The sequence below is a fragment of the Perissodus microlepis genome, chromosome 5 (assembly GCF_051167445.1).
Source record: "Perissodus microlepis isolate ML-2025 ecotype Zambia chromosome 5, ASM5116744v1, whole genome shotgun sequence".
NCBI classification, from domain to species: domain Eukaryota; kingdom Metazoa; phylum Chordata; class Actinopteri; order Cichliformes; family Cichlidae; genus Perissodus; species Perissodus microlepis.
Window position 1 is genome coordinate 34611104 of NC_140465.1, and position 17996 is coordinate 34629099.

Genomic DNA, 17996 nt, shown 5'->3' on the forward strand with positions numbered 1-17996 from the left:
TAGTATCTCTGACATTACTCGAAATATAAATATTTTTAACCATCTTTTTTCTAACATGTTCAATATGACATTTCCATCTTAATTCATCAGTAACTTTGGTGACAGCATAATTACTGAATGGGTTTCAGCTGCCCTGCACAGATCTTAAATGTAAACTGAATCAGTGGTAACGGCAGGAAGCTACAAGTTTTTCTAATTACTGTGGAACATGGCAACAGCAGTGCTGGTGACAATACACAGGCACGTGAACTACATGATGTATTCCTGTTTTTTCTTTTTAAAGCAACTTCACATTTAGGCTACATAAGAAAGTAGGATGTGACATTAAACCCAGCACAATACACAGAAGCTAAGAAAAAGGAAAACACAATATGAAATGTAAATATGAACAATGGCTTTAATGACCATTTAAAACATGCATTATTATAAAATATTTCTGTAGCAAATCTCGGCCTCTGTGACACACACGTACATTCACATTATGATTGTATATGAATGTTAGACAGAAAACACTTACACAGAAAAAGCGCTGTGAGTATTCAGAAAGAGTAGGTGCTATATAAGAACCAGACCATTTACCATTACCATTTAACTGCCCACTCCAGATACTGTCCCTCCCTCTGTCCACCTGCACAGTTCTGCAGGTTGAACATAAGCTGCTGAAATTCTTGGCCTCGAGCAAAGTATTCAGGCCAAGCAACTTTTTTTTGGGTCTTACTCTAAGTTTTCCTTAAGTAGGTCCAACACACAGTCTCCTGCCAAACAACAATTCAAAGTAAGAAAGATTCAGTGGAGGCCCAATTACATTAATCCTGGTGAATGAACTTATAAATCATGGACTTTAAAGTCTAATTTCGGTGCTCCTGGAGGTGGTACACACTAGTCCGAATAATTTGTACAGCTCTTTAAAATGCGAGGTCAGATTTAAGTTAAGACTGATCACCAAGCAACTGAATGAGGTCAATGAACACCAGAGGGAGGAGAGCAGGGATGTTGGAGTTAAGGAGTTAGCCAAAGTGTGTAAGGTTTTTGAGCGGGGTTTTTCTGCAGAGCACTGGAGCGTTATCAGGAGCAAGAAATCCTTCCATGGCGAGTATCGCTTTGTCATCATCTTTGCTTATATTCAGCAGCAGTTAACCAGCTGGCACATTATAAACTACCCAGATTTGTTTGTAATTACATGTTAATCTATGGATATTAATGAGTACAACATTTTTTATATTAAATAACCTCAAAAATGACTAAGTGGCAGAGCTGTCTATTATTGCTCAGGCTCATTGACTGCTGAGTGGTGTTTCTGCTCTGTTGGTCTGGATGGTTGAGAGACAGTTGGTTGGTTGGAAATTTGCTTAATTTCAGATTGTAATATATATTTACAGGCAGAGGTTTCAGTGCTCACTACCAGAGCAGCTTTGAAAGTTGATGCTAGCATAATGTGGTGAGGCAGCAACATCTGTGGGAATGCTGGGAGTGACACAAATTGAGTTTGCTGCATCTTCTGGCTGCTGGAGGCGCTCCTGTATCTCCTTGAACACACAGTCCTTCAACAAGAGAACGAAAAATGTTGTTGAAATAGTTGATTCATAATCCTAACAATAAATGCTATTCAGACAAATTGGACTTAAAACTGCAAATAAGGTAAAACATTTTTACCTAAAACTTTTACTACTGAATTTCTAGCTCAACAACACATAATAACCATCACACACATTATTGCTGTCACACAATTACAATTTGACAGAGATTAATGAACATTCTCACGTTTGAAGATAAGGATTGAAACTCCCAGAAGCACCAGCACAGTTATACACTTCATTACAGTAATGACCAGCTCGAAGACACCTGCAAAATAAACAAAAGGGTATAAACTTTAGACACTGATGGAAAAATGTCTGTTCCAGCTGGCATCATGTTTCAAACTATGTGAAGATGAGTCTGAAATCACTTTAATATTCTTAAAGGGACTAAATATAGTTTTTAATTGTCTTTAGAGAGTTACTGATTCAAACTCAGCATTTACTTTTATAATATGTTCACATGTTGAAACATTAACTTCTATATTTTTTTAAATCTTCAATAGATTAATAAAAATGTACACCTTTAAAAAATAAAATAAAAATGTCAACATCTTTTCCGCAACCAATCACCAAAACAGTCTTACTGAGTCTAGCTAATCTCAAAGCTACATAAATCAACTGTCTTATTTGCATTTGCTCTAATTTCAGGCTACACTTTATAATGTTTAAAATTCAAAAACTCAATGCAGTAGCTGGCACTGTTGTCTCACAGCAGGACTGGATCATCTTTCTGTTTGCATGACCTCTTTTTGCATCTGCACCAGTTTTTTCTGTGCTAACCTGCTGAGGTGGACTAAACAATGGACTGATCCCTGGTAGATTCCCAAGTGTTAATTAACAACACAGACATTAAAGTCATTGTAATTGTAATGTTCTGGAACTTAAAACTCAGTTTTCTATGTGAGATTGAATCAGCTCAGTTTAGAGTTCAACTAAGTTCATATTCACTTAAACATATTTTTGGGCAAAACAGTGGTCCTTCACTATAAAGCGGTTCACTTTTTGAAGCCTCGCTGTTTTGCGGATTTTTTTGTGCAATTTTGCATGGGTTGTTTTTATTTTTTATTTTTTATTTTTTACAACACATTGTGTTCTGCGTCCTGATCGACTGTAGACCATTTTCATTCAATCTCCTCCATGCTGTGTCTCCTGTTCAGCTTGTCAAATTTACATAATTCTTCCATCGCTAGCAGTGTGACTCTGAAGTACTGTGCTGTATGTTTGTAAGTTTTCTCCCCAACAAACACAACAATGTCGATGAAACTTTTCGCACCGTTTTGTCTGCTGAAAGCAGAGGAAGATGATAACTATCAGACAAAAAGTCTGACTTCTGGACATGCTAAAGGAACGTAGAAATTACCGTATTTTTCAGACCATTAGGCGCACCGGATTATAAGGCACATTAAGCAAAACAAAACAGTCAGATAAGTCAAACTTTACTCAATTCATTCTTCTTGCTTCCTCTACGTCTGTACCATTGATTCATTAATGCTGAATTCTCTGGCAGCTGCTCTATTCCCATGTTCTGGACCTGAAAACAGGGTTTGATCTTTGGTTTCGTTCTATAATACTGGACTTATTTTTCTACTAAGGTTTGAACTTTGAGAGTTTAAACAAGACAGAAAAGTGTGAAAATGTTCACGCCTGTCATAGAAAAGTGTATAAAGTGTGTCGTGAGGGGTTTTACAGCCTTAAAACATCTATATTAATTGTAAAAAATGAAGTTGGCTACTTTCTGGATTTCACCTGTCCTGGGTTATTTTTAGAAGGAGGAACCGCTGTACGGCCCTTTAATACTCAATCAAAACAACATTTTTAGGAATCGAGCTGTAATTAATCTAAATTCAGCTCACGCTCCATACCATTCACTGGTGGTAATGTACCATGAGGCTCATGTGTGACCTGCACTGTGATCACACATGTGCCCAGTCCCAGTACTTGTGTGTGAATTGGGGCATATCTGGGCCCAAGTGGGGCAGTCTACATCTAGAGTGTGGGTATATGCCTTCCTTAATGCAGGGATGCTTAAACAAAGGAGAGATTATGGCCATTTTAAATAAATGTACCAGACCACCTTGAACTTTGCAGCAACGGTATTTCATTGAAGGACTAAAATGTGCAGCCAATGGTATACGCTGCTGCATTTCATGGTGACATGGCCCAGTGTGGGCTTCTCTGACTACAGACTACCTCTGCTGGACATATGTCTCCCCAAAATACTCTTACATCGGACCCACAGGACCATGTCTGCTGGCTTAGAGGCTTCAAAGTGATCACACCCTTTGTGGACAAACACAGATTCTTACCAGAGCTCACGTGAGGAACAGCAGCTGACTGTGTGAAAGTTGGTGATGCTGTTGATGGCTCTATAAAAAAAACAGTGAGAATTATAATTAAATGTATTTGTCCAACAAAAGATTAAGACATACATCAAATATACATCAGGTAGCAAAAGTAACACTGGCCCATCATAGATATAATTTAGATAAATACACCAGTTGAATTTGGTGAAACCCTTAGAGCAACATTGTGGTCCTCGCTCCATACCATTCACTGGTGGTAATGCACCAAGAGACACATGTGTGACCTGCACTGTGGGTCCCAGCACTTGTGTGTAATTTGGGCCATATCTGGGTCCGAGTAGGGCAGTCTACACCTAGAGTGTGGGCATATGCTCTCCTAAATCTAGGCATGCCTAAACCTTTAAATAAATATAGCAGACCACTTTGCAGCAGCAGTATCTGACTGGAGGACTAAAATGTCAGCCTGTGGTATGGGCTGCTACATTTCATGACCACATTGCCCAGTGTGGGTTTCTCTGACTACAGACTTCCTCTGCTGGACATATGTCTCTCCAAAGTGCTCTCACACAGGACCCGCATGACGATGTTAGAGACTTCAAAGTCATCACTCCCTTTGTGGACAAACACGGATTCTTACCAGAGCTCTCGTGAGGAACAACAGCTGACTGTGTGAAAGTTGGTGATGCTGTTGATGGCTCTATAAACAAACAGTGAGAATAATATTTAACTGTATTTGTCCAACAGAAGATTAAGACATACATCAAATATACATCAGGTAAAGTAACACTGGTCCCTCACAGAAACACACCAGAATGTTTTGACTCTTAGATCCTGAAAAAATGTTTCCTGGATTTTTTTAATTGGTTTGATATATGTACTTAAATATATGATACATGATTAATAATAAATCCACAGCACCTTCAACCTCCAGTTTTATTTGTCTGAATGAAACTCTGTAGCTTCCATAATTTAATTCCACTCCACACCAGTAGACACCAGCGTCCTGTGAGGAAACACCACTGATGGACACGTCGAAGCCTCTGTTGGTGTTTGTGAGACTGAATTTCCCGTTTAACGTCTGACCTTTTGTTGATAAAATATCCTTACAGGTGAAATTCTCCCCTCTGCAGAAAAACTTGACCCAGGACTTGAAATAAACATCTGGATAATCACACTTGATTTTAGCTGCTCTGGTCACAGTTTGAGTAAATGGTTGCTGGCACTTTTCTGTATAAAAATAAAGACAAAACCCCCCAAACAAGGACAATAAAGTATTTGAATGTGCTTCATTATATCACAACATGTAACTTGTACTTTGTCGCACACTACTTTAACATTTTTAACTTCCTCGTCTGCTGACAAAGGTGTGAAACAGATGAAGACATGAACAAACTGTGAAATTTCCTTTCAAAAGTCTGAGATGTAAAGTAACTTCTGAGATTAAAAAACAAACAAAGTAATGTAAACATGTGTTTAACCTGTAATCTGTAATAAATCTTTACATTTCCAAACTATGATTTATGTTGTGTGATAGAAACAAACTATATAATACCAAAATACAGGTGAGGAAATCTGTTTTTAGTTATTAATTTCTTGTGTTGTACTAATAACATCAACAACAATAATAATAATTACATTTCTTACCAGATTTCAATTTCTTTATGACAGGAAATCTGTTTGAGCTTTGATCAAATTCACATCTGTACGTCCCAAAGTCTCTTTGTTTAAGCTCTCTGATGCCCACCATGAGAGTTTTATGTTTTGTATCATGGTACAGAGAAAATCTTCCTTTATCTTCCCAAACATCCTTCAGAGAGCTTTGTAAGCTTGTTCCATTGGGAATAACTACATCGATGTGGTCATATTTTTTATTTGCTTCAGGATATTTGCAGGTGAATTGAACCCATCCTTGTTTGCATGCCTCCACACCATCTGTATCATTACCACCATCTTCGTCTTCACCATAGGCAGCACAACCTGCAGATCAAAGAGAAATGTTAGTATCCTGTGATGTCCTGTTATTGAATTTTCTGTGTTTAGTTGGTTGTAGGACCCCTTCTCATACAGTTAACACTATAGATAATCAGACATCTGTGTCATACATATGTATATGTAGTGTTGCTTAGTGTGAGATATCTGTAAGTATGTGTTAGTAATGTTTTTACCTGTCGTCAGTGAGAGGATGAGTAGTAGCAGTAAGTTCATTATGTTGGTTTCAGATCTGCAGTTAGTTTCCTTTTGTCACGTTGGCTCTTCTGTGGTCGCTTAAATTTCTGCCACATAATACCTAAAGTTTCCTCACACTAACTTTTCTGTGTAATGTTATTTTGTCATAGGTTACGATATTTTCATTGGCAGTAAAGATGAGGTAAGTGTTGCGTGGGACAAAGGAAATGATCAGACGGCACGACAGATATAGCTTCATACTTTTAGTTTTTACTGCACCATCACGTCAAAGTTAGGCTATAAAGAATATTTCACAAAAGCAAAGCAACATTTATTTGTATGTGACCACATGATGTCGAATGACACTGATTCCAAAAAATTTGAACACTGTCTGAACTGGAGATGAAAGAAAATATTTTAGTCTCTTAAACCTTGACTGAAAACACCTCGAAGACAAGATGTCGAATGATGGGAAAGCGACATGTTTCCCACCACATTCATTCACAACATCAGGTAGTTTGCTGAACTCTAAAATCGTTTTAGAATATTTATAGTAGTAATGTAAATGTGAATCACTAACCAAGCCAATTTAATCAAATCTTTAATTTCACGTCACAAAAATCTGTCGTTTTCATCCTGCAAACCAGATGTTTAAGGCCCAGTTTCATCTGTAAATTGATGTAATCTGTAAACTCTGTAAACTAAAATGAGCCTGCATCATTTCTGCAGAAGCAGAGCCAGAAGCAGGAACTGTTCTAACCCTGAGAGAGGTTGGTGTTGGCAATGCAGCAAAAATAACGATGAGTTAACTTCCAACTAAAAACCTGTGGGATCAAGAAGTGGCACAAATAAACTGCTGCATGACCACAGACATGCAGAAAAACACTTATCTTGAAAGCAGGAAGTGATGCTAACTGCATCACTGTGATACACAGACCTGTTAACTTGTCACTGACAGTAAGATGAGAGTCAAAGAATGGCCTGGTAAAGGTTAATTGAGTGGTTGAGTCGACAGCACAAAGCAGACTGATTTGTTCTTAGTTTAGATAAGTTCTGGTTATTAGTTTCTTTTTTTTAAATTCCCTGATCGATTACTGATAGATGAATTGATAAAGGAATCTATGACTCTTTCTTTCTTCCACACAATGTGCTATTTACAGTCTGTGTGACCAGCTCACAGTTTATGAACCAGTCATTGTGCTAAATAAAATTACTGAGCCAGTCATCCTTCTGTGAAATACTTTCCACCAATTATGACATCATTTGCAGATTTCATCTAAACTCTTTGTTGTGTCCCCAAGACGGAGACCAGAGGAGGGTGTGGGGAGCAACAAAAGTAGAGCTGGGAGAGAAAGAAACAAGCAAAAATAATACAGAAACTTTTAAATGATAAACTTTATTCTTATCAACACAAAGAGACAGCAGTGCTGTTATATCAATATCAAAACAAAAAGGAAAAAAAAACATGACACAATTCACCAGGAAAGGAGAACATTCTATTACTAAATAAAAAAGCAAATATAATAACCTTGTGTTATCTTAAGTCAAAAGCCAAGCCAAAAACATACATAAGAAATATGCACGCACAAAAAACAGAAAGAGAAAAAAAACCCCAAAACATATTAAGAGGACCACAACAGTAGTCCGATTGCCCGAGCTGCCAACTCAGCTCGAGTGTCATTAGCATAATAGTCAACGGTGCAATAGACTCCATACTTGAAATGTGCAATCCACTTGTATTTTTATTTTTATTTTATTCCTATTTATTCTATTTATCCCTTTGTATATTTTTATCTATATATGTCTTTGTATTTATATGTGTGTGTGTGTATATATATATATATATAATATTCTGTAACTCTATAACTTCTGTCGGTGCTGTGCTTATTTGGAACCGAATTTCCCAGAGGAACCCACCCGAGGGATTAATAAAGTTTTATCTTATCTTATCTTATCTTATCTTATCTTTTTCCTTATAGATTCAAGCTGCTCTTCATATTCTTGGCCACCAGATGCCGCCAAAGAGCACTGTGTTGAAAAACTGGGTAACAAACACTTTTTCAAAACAAGCTTAATTTGCCCATCACTAGATTTCAACACTGCTCCCACAAACACAACTCAAAAATACATTACCGGGCTCTTCTTTTTCTCAACCTCGGTTTCATACACTAGAAAACAACACCTGGATTTTATAATGTCGGGGTCAATGGCTGAGTGGGTCCAGGTGCCGACTGGGGAAAAGAGCGGCAGCTGAGCCCTGGAGAGAAAAAAGAGAGAGAGTGGAAGAAAGAGCAGCACCACACACCTACACCTGCCCAGCTCCACAGAATATAACATGCTTTAAAAAGCACATTCTCACTACAACAAATTCTGACAGCTGATCTGATTTTCATTTTGGCTCAGGCTCATTGATTACTGAGTAGAGATTCTCCTCTGCTGGTCTGGATGGTTGAGTGATTGTCGGGTTGGTTGGACATTTGCTTAATGTCAAAGTAGAATATTCACAGGCAGAGGAGCTGCGTTTCAGCGCCTCACCACCAGCTTTGTCAGAGCAGCTTTGAAAGTTGATGCAATCGTAATGTGGTGAGGCAGCTACACCTGTGGGAACGCTAGCAGTGACATAAATCGAGGTCAGTGCATTTTCTGGCTGGTCTGGTTGCTGGGGGCGCTCCTGTATCTCCTCATACGTACAGTCCTTCAACTACAAAATAAAAAAATATAGTTTAAAAACTTCATATAAAATCCTAAGGATAAGCAGTACTTAAATAGAATGTCCTCAAAACTGTTAATAAAGTTAATTTCAAATTTAATACTGAGTAACCGCACATAAAACTTTTGGATGTTTATTCATCTGTATGACGATTTATTGCTGTCATGTTTTATGATAAATACACCCTACAATCATTTTCAAAATGATTAAAAAAACCCATTGCAGCAGGTTATGTTGCAATGCGCTGATTAGTTGTAATCATTAGTTGCCAGTAAAATATATTTTAAAGGAATGTATATTTTCTTTCATTATTGCCGTAATGTGAAATATATTTCATCCTTTATAACAGACGTCTGCCTGAAAAGCTTTTATGAGCCAACATCTGTGTGTCTGCAGTTCAGTCCAGGAGGTTTTAACTGGGGAGACATTTCAACTATGTTTCCTGGATTGTCACCAGTTATACATGAAAATAAATAAATAAACAAATTAAAATTCCACACTAACCTCTTTGGCATGTTGCAATGCTGCATTAGCTCCTCTGCATTTTGAAAAGGAGATTTCTGGCAGAAACGAAGCAGAAAATCAAGAAATAAGCAAAATTATCTGTTAAAGATTTGCATTTTTTCTAGTTTGATTTTTTTTAAATGTCTGATATGATGAGAACTCAACAAAGATTATATCTTTCATAACTTGAAAAAATCTATGTCAGCTAATGTCATGCATCATGTATACTGCAGATTGTTAGATAGCATTTGTACAAAAGTACAGGGATGTGTTTTTTCTTTTTTTGGATAAAAGCAGCAAACATGTTTGTGTGACTGATGATGTACAAAGGATTTAGTGAAAGTTCTTACGTCTGTAGACAAGGATGAAAACGACCAGATACACCAACCCAGTTATTATGATTAGAACTATTCCAACGTCAGAAATGCCTGCAGCGTAAACCAAACAACAATTTTCCAGCATTATTCATCATCCCAGCATTGACATCCCAAACTGTCTTTGTTGGAAAATGTGAAAGGAGCAGTTTTTAAGAAATTAAAAAAATAAAAAATGTTATATGAACATCCACAAACTTTCCCAGTTCTCATAAGCTGCAGAAGTTTTAGGATACCACATGTACTCTCTCACCATGACTCTCAGCAGATGCAGTGGGTCCTGTAGTTGAAAAAACAGCTGATGTAAATGATTGGTGGAAACCGAAGGAAACAAATGTGCATTCAGACTCTACTTTGAGGCATTAAATTAACAGAGTTTAATTAAATGATAAAATAATATCATCAATTTTGAAAAAAATAATATTTATAATTTTTAGACACCAGCTTAGAGGTTACCATCTCGTTTTCCTCTCCACTTTTTAAAGTGGCACTACAAAATGTAATGTTAGTAAAGTGAAGTGAAGTTAGCAAGTAAAAGTCTTGTGTTCGATGGGGTTCGATGGGGTCCTGGGTTCGATCCCAGTCTGCATGCCAAATATCCTTGTGCAAGATACTAACCGCTGGTTGCTCTCCGATGCATCCATCAGAGTGTGAATGTGTAAGAATGTTAGTTAGGTTGCACTGAAAACTTAGAAAAGTGCTTGTGTGAATGGGTGTGATTTGTTGAATGAACAAGTTGTATAAAGCGCTTTGAGTGCTCAGAGTAGAAAAGTGCAATATAAGAACCAGTCCATTTAACATTTTTTAACCTAATGTGGTAATACCTCATAATCAGAAAATACACATTTTTAGTGCCGAGTATAAGCACATCCTCTTTTCTTGAAGCTCGTTCTGTGTCGAACCTTTTTGGCAATTTGTTTCTTTTAAATTCTTTTAAAGTCATTTTCTTGCTAACAGTTACGATTAAAAGTCTTTATTTTTTAATATTTTTATTTTTAAAAAGATTTTATTAAAACTGCAAAAAATAAAACATTATAAATAATGAATTAAAAGTATAATATATGTGTAAAATGAGCCTGCTTTAATATGCTGTGCATTATGACCCAGGGTCAGATAATAAAATAGCACGGCTCACCTACAGTCAGGGACAATCTGTTGAAGAACCTGTTACTTTGGTGTTCATTGGTGCTTTCTGCTCCACACCAGTATGTCCCACTGTCGTCCACTGTCACTTCTCTCACTGTCATGGTGATATTTTTCTTTTCTTTATTGTCATTCATCCAAAACCTCTTGTTCTTATTGGGATCTCTGGTGCTTACTAAAGGTTTACATATAGATGGATCTTCTCCCTTGCAGATAAATTTTGTACAATTTGAGACAGCCTGGTTATATTTACACCAGTATGTGAAGTTCTCTCCAACAGCTGGTGATCTTGTGAAGCTATTAATATCTGTGGAAAACAGAGGAAAACATACGTTAGTAGTTCCTAAATATAAAATGTAAACCTTTAAAGTGGAAAACATAAGTTATTTACTTTTAATACTTAGTTTTATTTTTGCGAGTGCAGCATGATGAATCCCCTCAGGTGATCTTACGCCGCACCAGTAAATACCATCATCCCGAGAGGACACATTACTGATGGACATATTGAAGCTATGGCTGATGTTTGAGGGAGTAAATGTCCTGTTTGACTTGAGAAATTGTCCTCACAGGTGAAACTTTTCCCTTTGCAGAAAAACTTGATCCACGACTTGTATTTGTCTTCTGGATAATCACATCTGATGGTGGTTTTAGCTGTCCTGTATGCAATTTGATGAAATGCTTTTGGGCATTGATTTGCTGGAAAAAAAAAAAGTATTACTCACAAATGTCTTTTTCTCTGGAAAGGAAAGGCTCACATGATCCATTTATTTAGATGCAGTAATCCAAACTATGAATGTGTTGGCCAATGTGTTTTGTTGCTGTTATTTGTTCAGTGAATTAAAATCAGCCACAACATATATGAATGTGAATAAGAAATTATTCCTTCTTACCAATTTTAAATTCTAATTCCTTGCTGTCAGCTGATGAATTCTTCGTCTGATGTTGCTTAATGATCACTCTGAGAGTGTTTTGCTCAGTTGTTGAAGCCTTAGTCATTTGACATTTTCTAATTGTGTTTTGGTTGCAGGTGAATTCAACCCATCGTTTTGTGCAAATCTTCTCTTCTGACAGCAGCTCACAACCTAAAGCAAACATTCACATGATAAAGGTCATGAAATAAAATCCCAGAGGGGTGTCCAAAGATGGTATTTAAGGAAGGTTACTTTTAAAATATATTCCACTACAGATTAAAGAATACATGCCTCAAAATGTATTTTGCAACGTATTCTGTTACTCAATGAGAGTAACGTATTCTGAATACTTTGGATTACTAATATATTATCATGCTTTTTACAACTACATGAATGTACTATTGTTGTGTGATTTATTACTATTACTGAAGATTATTCGCCATACCAACACCAACTAGATTTTTAAATCTTTATTTAAAATGAGTAACAGTAGGTGGACATTAGGTAAGGCTGCACTTTTGCAGCGATCTCATAGAAAACTATTCCTGTATCGGTGATGTTTTCTTTTTGTCTGCTTTCATAACTGCACATGATTATTTGCAGCTAGCAGGTTGTTAATGCAACATTCATTTATAGTAATAAATCACACAGCAATAGTACATCAAAGATACTTTAGTGGCACATAACCCAGGTAGCTACCACAACTAAAACAAGTTAGTTGCATTAGGCTAATGTTAGTTTTTTTAAAAAAAGAACTTACTTCCAGCTGAGAGCAGCTTGTTTGCTGGCAGGTCAGATTCACTTTAAATGTGAAGTGGTGTCGGAATTTACAGCTCCGAACCGTAGTAAAGAGACCTCTGTCTAATAAGTCGGGCTCCATGTGTACAAGTGTGACAGTGTGACACAAGTAAGTGAGTGTTGGGCCGGAACGTTAGGCTGTAGGTTGTTGTTGTCACATGACTTGCTAATAAACCTTACTACCCCGTTGGGTAGGAAATAGATATTCTGTTAAAGAAGGAGCTTTAAGATCTTCAGCGCAGAGGGATCATCACACCAGTAGACTGCAGCACAGACTGGATCAGTGGGATGGTTGTGGTCCAAAAGCAGACTGGGAACTTAACGGTGTGCATTGATCCAAAACCCTTAAACAAAGCCCTGCCTGATCTGTCAAAGGCTAAAGTGTTCACTGTCTGCGACGTGAAGAGTGGATTCTGGCAGGTGAAATTGGAGGAGGAGTCGAGCTACCTGACAACATTTTCGACTCCGTTTGGAAGCTACAGATGGCTGAGGATGCCGATGGGGATAAGTCCAGCTCCGGAAGTGTTCCAGAGAAAGCTCACACAAGCTTTGGATGGACTGGCAGGGATCTACATCATTGCAGATGATGTGCTGATTACTGACCATGGAGACACAGATGCTGAAGCAGTAGTAGTTTACCATGACGAGAAGCTGAGAAAGTTTTTGACTCATTGCAGGCAGAAAAACATTAAGTTGAACGCAGAAAAGTTTAAACTTAAACAGAAGGCGACTACGTACATTGGACGTCAGCTGACAAGCAACAGTCTGAAAATAGACCCAGAGAAAGTTAGGGCTATAGAGCAAATGTCCAGACCTACAGACATGAAGGCAGTACAGAGACTGTTAGGTATGGTGAACTACTTAGCAAAGTTTTGCCCACATCTGTCTGACCACTGCGACATACTGAGACAACTGACACACAAATACAGTGAGTAGAACTGGGCGCCTTGACATGAGGACGCATTCCAGAGACGGAAAGAGAGTATAGCAGAGGCTCCGGTCCTGAGATACTACTGCCCGGAGGCATAATGTGACGCTTCGGACAAAGGGTTAGGTGCAGCACTCGTGCAGAAGCGTAAGCCTGTGGCTTTTGCGAGTAGAGCACTTACACGTACAGAGCAAGGTTATGCCCAGATTGAAAAAGAGCTTTTAACTGTAGTTTTCTGTATGGAGAAGTTTCATCAGTACACATATGGTAGTAAAGTTCTGGTACACAGTGATCACAAACCCTTAGAGACCATTGTAAGAAACCCAAACGGTTGCAAAGAATGCTTACGTGCATTCAGAAATTTCAGATTCAGTTAATGGTTCACAGTATACGCCTGGTGAATTTGAGAGATTTAGTCGACTGTGGGACTTCCAGCACAAAACATCTTCATCAGGTTACCCTCAGAGAAATGGGAAAGCTGCATCGGCAGTGAAGACAGCAAAGAGGCAAGGCTCAAGGCAAAAATGGCAGAGCATGACCCGTATCTTGCGATTCTTGACCATCGCAAAACACCATCACAAGGCCTGGAGACCAGCCCAGCTCAGAGGCTTCTCAGCAGAAGGACACAGACCCTTTTGCCAACCAGGATGAACCTGCTGAGGCCGAAAGTCATTCCAGCCCTGCAGGAGTTTGCGATGAAACTGAAGCACCAAAAAGTGTGCTATGACCGATCTGCAAGAGACATGAACTCTTTGAAGCTACGGAACAGTGTCAGAGTTCAGCATTTTGACCGCCATTCCTCTTGGAGCAGGAGAGTGGACTATTGACCTGAGGTCCTATGAGGTGCACTTGGACTCTGGGAATGTCCTGAGGGGGAATGAGGAGGCCATGACAGACATTGGGGCGCTGAGCCACTCAGTGGCAGCTCAGTCAGACACTCGTGAGCAGCAGATTAAGACCGACGAGGTTTCAAGGGGTGTCAGGTCGAGACCAGGCTGCAGTGCTTCCATCACTTTGGTACAAGGTGTCATGATCCTGGGCCATGTTGGCCCAGCTTTCTTAGTTTTCGTGTGTTTTGTATTTTGTTCTTTATTTATGCCTTGGTTCCTGGGTGGTTCCGTTAAGATTTTCCCTATTTGATTTCCCCTTGTGACTTTACCCCCTGTGTGCCCATCTGTGTATCGGTGAGTCCTCGTCTCCCCTCCTTGTGTTTTATTCCATGTTTCCCCAGCCCATTATGTCTGTGCTCTCCCCGTGCTCTCTCTCTCTCCTCCTGTCTGCACCTCTGTGTACTTCCTGTTTTACTTTGACAGTCTCCCGTCAGTGTTGTGTTTACTCCTGCCGTGTCTCGTTATGATTATCAGTGTCAGCTATGTTCCCCGTGTGGTCCCACTTCCCTCGTTAACCCTCTGTATTTATGTCCACGTGTCCCTCAGTTCAGTGTCGCGTTCTCCCTCATTCATGGCCGTGTGTTTCTCCGTGTAATACGTTATAGTTTCCAGTTTAGTTTGTATGGTTTTTCTCTCCAGCAATAAAGCTGTTTTGAGTTCATTCCTGCCTCCGTGAGCTTGCGTTTGGGTCCAATTCCTGCCTGCCACACAGCCGAATCATGACACAAGGACTGTTACATAACGAGGACTTGGCAGCCTGTATTGTCTGAAGGGAAGAGTTGTGTATTCTTTGGAAATGAATGTTCACTATAGTTTGCAGAACTGTACATGTTTTAATAGTGGAATGCTTTTGTATTCTTTGAGTATTTCATATTGTTTTCTCCCTCAGTAAGAAGAAGAAAAAACAAAACAAAAACAAAGGACTTTTGTTTTTTCAAAAAAAAAGAAAGAAGGGATGTAATAATGTGAATTATTGTCTACAGCAGGGGTGCCCAATCCTAGTCCTCGAGAGCTACTGTCCTGCAGTTTTTAGATGCATCCCTAATGGTTTGATTACCTCTTCAGCATGCCATCAAGTTTGGCAAAGGCCTGATAACAAGCCATTCATTTGATTCAGGTGTGTCAAAACAAGGATGCATCTAAAACCTGCAGGACGGTAGCTCTCGAGGACTGGGATTGGGCACCCCTGGTCTACAGGATGAGTTGTGTTCCACAGTAGGTTGTGTTGCTACAAGGACGTTTTAGAGTGTGACACCAGTAAGTGAGTGTTGGGCCGGAACGTTAGGCTGTATGTTGTTGTTGTTGTACATGACAGAGAGTCAATCTGAGTCACATGACTTGTTAATAAACCTTACTACCCCGTTGGGGTATTCTGTAGTCTGTCGTGCATGAGACCAGAATACAACACCGTGTTCCCAAACCACAATCACAAACACAGTGTACAACAAGTCTTAACAGTTTACTTACAACTGGGCTCGTACGTGTATTCTGTTACTCCCCAACACTGCTCTCACAGCACTCTTCTCTGCACAATGGAAGCTGCGGTACAGCAGCCGCATCTCTGCAGCCACAGTACCAATCCATCTATCGACCTCCCGCTTCCCTCTGAACAAGACCCTGTGACTGCACAAGTCACTGAACAACCTTCCACCATCTGGCTATGCCTAGAAATTCTGTCTACAAGAATTAAGAATACAATCAATGACAAAGAGCAGCGTTCAAAACCCACCAGGAAATAGTCCAAATTATTGCTGGCAATGCAAACCAGGCTCTTGCAGCAGTTGTATAAGAACCAAACAGCTTGCAACAACCGACCAGATACCCCATAATAGTGGACCATGTCCCACAGAATACTTTGAGCAACAAGGTCGAATGCATTGTCTCTGATCTACTGTTCTGCACAGATGACAGGCTGGACCTGTTCCCTGACCTGGACGCACAGAGAACAAACCCTCTTATTCAAAAGCCCCGACATACAGGCAAGGAAGCCGAGGGGACACCAGGCTACCCACCCCAGCCTGCTGCCTCTCAACAAGGACACTGGTTCCAGAGCTCAAACCGTGTGTAGAGGTGAGTCTGATTATATCTGGCTGGTACCTCTCAACCTCACATACTGACTCAGGATCCTTCCCCACCAGAGAGCTGATGTTTCACATCCACATCCAGCCTCGGTTGCCAGGGATCGGTCCGTCAGGGTCTCTGCCCTCGGCTGCCACAACACACAATCCACCCTACCCCCACAGTGCTTCCTGTGGGTGGGGGGCCTACAGGAGGGCATAGAGACCTTTTTCTTTCTTTCTTTTTTAAAATTACTTGTAATCTGTCACAGTTGGCTTGTTACATCATGAGCTCATTATAGTTTTCCTTTTTCTTGTCACTTCCTGTTTTACTTTGCCTTTTGCTTTTGTGTGTCATTTTGCCTTTACTGGTTGTGTTCTTCTGTTCCTGTTTGATGCCATTGAGCTCATGTTCCTGTTCTATTGTCTTGGAGTTATGTTGTTGTTAAAACACATTGTTCATTAAAATTGTTTTTATTCACTCTCTGCCTTTCCAAATATGTGGTTTCCTCTTACATCTGCTCAGGGGCGTTTCCTAAACCTGGACACAAAACCTCTGACGTAAACACACACACACAAAAAACTTTACACTTTAAATAAAATAGAAGCTTAAACGCTTCTAGTTTGAAGACACGGTGTTTTAGTATATATAATGAGTGCCCATTTCATAGGACATTACACACTACAATTAAAATATTTGGCAAAGAGGAATTTCACAAAAATAACAAAGATGTGAAATTAAGTGTTAGAGTCGTCTAATTCTTCTAAATGAGGTTAAAAAAGCTGTAAAACAGCTAAAAATGAACTCAGACTATTTGCTTCTGTAATCCTCTGTCTCCCACATTGCTTCACCCATGGCTGGCATCAACTTTGAATTCAGCCTGGCTTGGTTTTGCACTCTAAACTGGCTTAAAGCAATAGTAGTAGCAACAGCATCATCAGAAGTAAATGTCAACATTTTTATAACAAGTATTTTACTGAGTGATAATGTCATTAGTTTTACTAGAGGATTAAATGAGGTCTGCAAATCATATTTAACTCTGTGAAAACTCGTTATTTTTGCTAAAAGATGGCCTGTTTCAAAGTAAATTATTATAAGTTATGAAGACAGTACATAAGCAGAAAATAAAAAGCTCAAACTCAAACTGTGAAAAGTCCTACTGTGTATGATTTAACACCATAATAAGAACATATAATGTAATATACAGTACAGCACTCATTATTATATAATATCAGGGTTAGTAATCTTTTTACCTGTCATTAGTGAGAGGATGAGCAGTAGAAGTAACTTCATTATGTTTGTTTTGTTCTTTAAAATCTTTATGACTAAAGTATTCAAATGCAGTTAGTTCCCATTCGCTTGTTGGCTGCTGAGTTGCTCTCCAGTGTCTATTCTTAACTTCATGTTTTATGGAGCCTACATTTTCTTGCTGCTCCTTCCTGTTTGTACTTCCCATTTTGAAATTGTTTTCAATGCCCCCTTTCAACATCACACACTGCCATCTTCTCATTTTTAGTAAAGAGGAAGTTATTGGTATGTGTAAGTTTGAGAAAGACGGACAGCTTGTTAGGGTGCCTGGGTCGTCCACCCAGTGTTTTGTGTTTTTGGTTCTTTGATTTTGTTTATTTCATTAT

At 39.0% G+C, this 17996-nt stretch overlaps 1 protein-coding gene and 1 pseudogene across 2 annotated transcripts; both read right to left on the reverse strand.

Annotated features, from left to right (window-relative positions):
- Positions 1-1744: 1744 nt before the first annotated feature.
- LOC146387747 (polymeric immunoglobulin receptor-like) lies at positions 1745-6085 on the reverse strand. Its single transcript, XM_084929733.1, has 5 exons — positions 6046-6085; positions 5525-5857; positions 4799-5107; positions 3804-3857; positions 1745-1842 (listed from the first exon to the last, which is right to left on the reverse strand). The coding sequence occupies exons 1-5, from the start codon at positions 6083-6085 to the stop codon at positions 1745-1747; spliced, it is 834 nt and encodes a 277-aa protein (XP_084785859.1).
- Positions 6086-7481: 1396 nt separating this feature from the next.
- Positions 7482-17731, reverse strand: LOC146387748 (uncharacterized; annotated as a pseudogene). The gene is made up of 8 exons (XR_014800317.1): positions 17616-17731; positions 11668-11859; positions 11169-11473; positions 10770-11084; positions 9888-9914; positions 9611-9688; positions 9261-9316; positions 7482-8747 (listed from the first exon to the last, which is right to left on the reverse strand). The product of XR_014800317.1 is annotated as an uncharacterized LOC146387748 (transcript).
- Between the last annotated feature and the right edge of the window lie 265 nt (positions 17732-17996).

Coding starts and splice junctions, on each gene's coding strand:
- LOC146387747 (XM_084929733.1), bottom strand. CDS start 6,085: ATGAACTTACTGCTACTACTCATCCTCTCACTGACGACAG. Junction 5,108..5,524: donor CATAAAGAAATTGAAATCTG/GTAAGAAATGTA, acceptor ATTTTTATACAG/AAAAGTGCCAGCAACCATTT. Junction 3,858..4,798: donor AATAAAACTGGAGGTTGAAG/GTGCTGTGGATT, acceptor TTGTCCACAAAG/GGTGTGATCACTTTGAAGCC.